This window comes from Neomonachus schauinslandi, chromosome 10, assembly GCF_002201575.2.
Source record: "Neomonachus schauinslandi chromosome 10, ASM220157v2, whole genome shotgun sequence".
In the NCBI taxonomy this organism is placed as follows: Eukaryota; Metazoa; Chordata; class Mammalia; order Carnivora; family Phocidae; genus Neomonachus; species Neomonachus schauinslandi.
The window spans coordinates 77,850,671-77,856,337 of record NC_058412.1 but is presented as its reverse complement, the minus strand read 5'-3'; the positions used below and the strand labels follow the sequence as shown (position 1 = coordinate 77,856,337).

General features: G+C 43.0%; 1 protein-coding gene across 1 annotated transcript; it reads left to right on the top strand.

Annotated features, from left to right (window-relative positions):
* Positions 1 to 216: 216 nt before the first annotated feature.
* Positions 217 to 5,415, top strand: LYG1 (lysozyme g1). Its single transcript, XM_021701287.1, has 5 exons — positions 217 to 259; positions 2,214 to 2,318; positions 3,270 to 3,463; positions 4,970 to 5,102; positions 5,297 to 5,415. The coding sequence occupies exons 1-5, from the start codon at positions 217 to 219 to the stop codon at positions 5,413 to 5,415; spliced, it is 594 nt and encodes a 197-aa protein (XP_021556962.1).
* The last annotated feature ends 252 nt before the right edge of the window (positions 5,416 to 5,667 follow it).

Genomic DNA, 5,667 nt, shown 5'->3' with positions numbered 1-5,667 from the left:
CATTATAATTCAGATCATTAATTTTCTTAGTTCAGACATGGGGAAACTTATTCCTTTCTTTCTTTCTTTCTTTCTTTCTTTCTTTCTTTCTTTCTTTTTTTTTCCTTTTTCCATAGAAACATTACATATTGTTATGATGATAATGGATATTTTCACATCTTTGATCTAATTTCTATTCTAAAATCATTTTAGGACCTGTAGAGCCTGCTCATCAATATGTCTGTGCTATGGCTGCTTCTGGGTCTTCTTGCCCTTACTGGTGAGTGTGTTTAATTTGTCCCATATGACCTTGGAGATGGGAAGGATAAGCATAGGAACAGAATGGTATTTCTGATACTTGAAACTGAGGTAGAAAATGTTGTTTTTCTTCTAAGTTGTCCAATAAATAATGGACTTAGTAACAACCACTGACGAATGGCCTCTTTCCAGATGCCCCACAAAAGGAGGGGGCTCTCCAGAATGTGGAGTGGGCTTAAACCAACATTGCTGGAGGCTGGACTTTAAATAACATCATTGATAAGTACTCATTGTTCCTCTATAAAAACCATCTCACCAAAGTTATTGAAGTTATTAATAGATCACGTATTTCCACAGAAGGATTGAGATGGTTTACGATAATAAGACTAATGTAATTTCAAATAGAAAACTAGCATGGAGGGGATCAAGGACATGTGACTAAACTAACCACTGAGGCTGACATAGTTGCTATGCTTGCATTTTGGATTTGGTCTTAAGGTTCCTTGCAGACCAAAAGGGAAAGTACATGTTTTTTGATAAATAAAAGGAGGAAGCATAGTTCCTCAGGAGAAGCAAACTTTTTCTTGGCTCTAAATTCTGATGATTTTTCAGAGGGGGTCTTATATTCATTCATTTATTGATTGATCCATTTATTTAACAAGTACTTTAAATTTCTAGAAGATATTTTGGGAACATAAGGAACTTTAAGGAGCATCTAATGTGACGAGGGAGTGGCTACGAGGCAGGAAGCAATGAATGACACAACCCATTACAATATTAATGGTATTTGTCACCAGTTATAAAGATAAACGTGTACTGATTAAAAAATGAAAAAGGACAAATTGGCTCGTTTAATTTTTGGTACACTCGTAAAAGACCAGGTCTTTTCATCTGCACATTTCTTTCAGATTTCTTATCAAAAGTTTGTAAAGTAGAAGCATTTACTCCAAAATATTAATACTTTCAGATGTCAACTCTAAGAAGCTCTTAGTAAGAAAATAGAACCTTAAAAGGCATTTATATAAACATATAATACACATATGATGATGTGCAATGGATTTGTTGCCAAAGACTTGCAAACCATTAAGATTTGATGATATGAGCAAAGAATAAAGCAAATAAAAAATAGTAATCTAATGAGAAGTCCTTACAGGCTTATCACAGTGAGATGATTTTCTCAGGGGGCAACTTCCTGTCCCCTGTAGGTCTCTTGTTACTGCTTATGCGTCCTTCTGCTGTGAATTATGAATACTAGGGAATGCCCTTCTTTTCAGCGGCCTTTGTGAAAAACCTCTCCTCCCTGGAAGGATAGCAGTAGGTAAAGAGAGAGAGAGATGGAAAGGCAAAGACCAAAAAGGAAGACGTGGAAAGAGGGAGCCCCCCGGTGGAGACCTGGTCTTGTGCCCCATTACATGTCCTCCTCTCTTTGCTGTCTTAGGCACCCCCATCTAGAAGAGCACACCATCCAGAACACCAGGGAAAGCCAGCTCCAAGTCCCAGTGCCTTTACTTTGGGTCTGGCTTGAGACCCCAGGGAAGCCTAGGCTTTATACATGTTTCTCAAGAGCAACCATAAATATCTCATCAGACCAGCCAGGCAGGCATATTTGAGGGAGAAGTATTGAGAATTCACCTAAGATGTAGGATGAAGACTAGTTACAGGGAACAGATCCTCTGGTTTGATTCCAAGGCCAACTCAACAGCACTGGACAGCCTAGCGCTTTGCAAGGAGTATAGCTGCTCCAACAGTTGCTCGTGCCTGCAGGATAGGAGGTGACAATTCAGTATCGAGGAGGTTTCTACGATCATTTCTTAGTCACTATACTGTAAATTTCAAGTGTTTCAGTTCAGAGTGAAGTTCTTGTTGTTATTGATTTGGGCAAAATTCTTTTTATTAATGGTGCTTCATTTGTGGACAGAAGATGATCAAAACTCTTCTAGTGTAATGCCTTAGGCTGAAAATTTCTCAATTTGTAGATTCCTCTGAAAGCAGCAACTGGGGATGCTATGGAAACATCCGAAACTTTGAGACCCCTGGGGCTTCTTGTGGGATAGGAAAGCGTCATGGCCTGAACTACTGTGGTAGGTTATGATCTCATTGTCCACCTCCCCTCCTCCTCTTTCTCTTAGAAGGTGCCTCCTTTTGGCAAGTGTGGCTTTAACAGGATTTTATCCCTTCCCTTGATACCCCACACCCATGTCTCCCTGTCCTTCCCCACAAATTTTGATCCTCTCAATGTATCCTTTTGGTTCCCACTATTTCCCACAGCCCTACACTACCAAGTGACAGGAAGAGCACTAGACATGGAGTCCAAAGACCTTGTCTGAGTGTGGGCTCTGGTTCTTCAACAAGTCACTTAGTTCTCCTCTGCCTCCACTGAAAGGTGTTAAAAGTACTCATTTTACAATTTTGTTGTAAACTCTGGTTGATAGAATGTGGATGAGAGTGTTTTTGAAACACAAAAAATACTTACAAGGTAAGTGAGCTAGCCAGGTAAATTAGTATTGGTTTTCCTTTTGCCCAGCATCCCTTGTTTTTCTACAAAAGTTTAAGCTCATGCAATTTCTAGGTGTCACTTTAGGGTGGAAAGGTGGGCAAGAGTGAGCAAATCTGTCAGGGAAACTCTCCAAGGACTTCTTGAAGGGGTTGGGAGAATCTCTCTTTTGTATATGGTGCTCGTTGTGGCTGACGGACAGGTACATTTTACTGGGTCACTATTTGGGGTGCTTAGGATGGGGCCAATGTGCCGCGCCCAGGGAATTGTCCTGTGTGGGCCAGAGCAGCCCCTGAGAGACCAGCGAGGGGCACTGGCAGCCACAAAGGACATTGCCTCTGTGGATGCCAACTCAAGCTTAAAGGAGGAGAATCATACTCTCGGGTCTAGGAATGGCCACTAGGGATTTCAGAATGAGACATGGGCTTCTTGGTCCTAGACTACTGCCCAGAGCCTTGGAGTGTGATTTCTCTCCTCTTGAGCTCTCATGTCAGCATAAGTCACAGCAGCCACATCCTTCCTTCTGTGTTTGCATTAGGAGTTCGTGCTTCTGAAAGGCTGGCTGAAATAGACATGCCATACCTCCTGAGATACCAGCCCGTGATTCATACTGTCGGCCAAAAATACTGTGTGGATCCTGCAGTGATTGCTGGAGTCTTGTCCAGGGGGTCTCATGGCGGCAACGTTATGGTCAATGTGGGCAACATGGGCGATGGCATCGGGGTTGTGCAGGTAACCCTCCGTCAGTTACGGCATATGGCCGTTGTACCGCATGGCACAACGCTAAGGGGACATCTTCACATTTGTTGTTGTTGACACCCTGGAGCACAGCTCTATGGGACACAGACTGAAAGGTGCTTCCTAGAGCTGTGACAGCCACAGCTCTGCCTAATACCAGTAGCAACATCACTGCTTCATTGTGAGCCATGGTTTCTTTGCAGAACCAACTGTGCTGTGTTTCCAGGATATCATCCATGGTACCCTATTCTGGATCCTTGCTCTGTTATTTTGCAACCACGTGACCTCATTTAATCTCCCTAGGACTCAGTTTCCTCACCTATAAAACACCAGCCTCCTAGAATTGTTATGAAGACTCAATGCAACGATGTGAAAACGTGCTTAGTTTCTGGCAGATTCTTAGTAAATACTGAATTCCTTCTCCTTGGTCTTCTTTCTACACAATCCTTAGTTCTGAAGATCCAGTTTTATTTTTGCACAAAATCTGCCTGGTTTCACTTGTCTCATAGAGTCTCCCGGGGAACTGGGCATTGACCCCACAGTTGAATTAATTGTGTACTGGGGTAATCAGTGATGGCAAGGAGGCAATGGCGCTGTGATTTTTTTCTATTGCATTTCACATTGTTGTCGTAGTTGAGAAGCCTTTACGTAGTACAGTCATTTCTTAAGCTTTTAGGAAAATGTATTCTTCAGTGATCTTTAAACTGGCTTCCCATTAGTACTTGGGATGACACTTTGCAATTTAAAAGTACTTTCAAATACTCTATCTTATTTTGATTTGGGGGCCCATCCAATAATCTGATGAGGATGGGGTGAGGGGGAAGGCATGTAATCCATCCTTTCCAAGCGAGGAAGTGGTTTTACAAGGAGAGGGTCATTGCTGCAAAGTCACATGGCAGCTGGAAAATGCAGAACCGGGACCAAGAGCAACACGGGCGATGTTAGGGTCAGCGTCACTTCCGATACCCTGCTCTGACTCCTTCATAAACTCTTGTTCTTGGGAAAAGGATGCGTTGTCTATCTACTTTGAAGATGAAAGAATTCTCCAGAGTCAGACATTTCTCCTAAATATGTTGAAACTCATATGGAACGTAACCAAAGGTATATAAGAAAAATCAGAAGTACATTTAGACATTCAGATATCTGAAGGAGAATTACACGTGCAGATAGAAAAACCCCTTCTGACCTATTTGGAAGGCTTGTGTTTGCAGCATTGAAGGAGGGCATCGGACTGGTACATCCACTACCTCTGTCACCTTCGGCTTCCAACTCTGCCTCTCACCATTACAATGAAGCAGCTGCGAAATGTCTGATCATCCTTCCTTTGCCCAAACCTTGTAGCTTTACTGTTTATCCGCAGGGAGATTAGAGGTGGCATTAGTTCTGCCAAAGGAGGAGGAGAGAAAAAGGAGGGAAATGAGAAAGCAGCACTGGTCCCATGAAGTCCTGTCACCCTCCCACATGGCTTACCTAGCTTTTCCTCTGCCTCCCTCCCTCCAGGACCCTGGTCTTTATGCTCCCACATCCTGGATCAGCGAGTCCCAGGTTTCTCAGATAACCGAGGTCCTGACTGTTAGGATCAAAGAAATCCAGAGGAGGTTTCCAACCTGGACCTCTGACCAGTACCTGAGAGGTAGGTGTAACCCATAGGTTGGTGGTTTCACAGCATGGAATTAATAAGAACAAATGTAAGACCTTGCACGAGATCCCCCAAAACCTCAGTTGCCTCCTGATGAGCAATTAGGAAAGAGAATCTAAGTTAACTGCTGAGACCCAGAAGCAACGAGGGGCCATAAGGTCAGCATTAACCCATCTCACAAATTCCAGGTGGACTCTGTGCTTATGCTGGAGCTCCCGGCTACATCAGAAACAGCCAGGACCTGAGCTGTGACTTCTGCAATGATGTCCTTGCACGAGCCAAATACTTCAAGAGACATGGCTTCTAACACTTCAGAACAAACCCGAGGTCATTATCACATAGAAGACCTCAACTATTACACAGATAAAACTAGCCAATGGGGCTTGTAACTGAATCTGAATTTGACCTGAAGGTCATCAAAATAACGTGAAGCACATTAAAGGAGGAATTGTCTGCATTTTGTGGTGTGGTGAGTGTGTAAATGAAGGGCTGTGTCTCCTTAAAGGTATTTCCATGGAAGTTAGCTGTAATGTGGATCTCCATGAAATTAATCCTATAG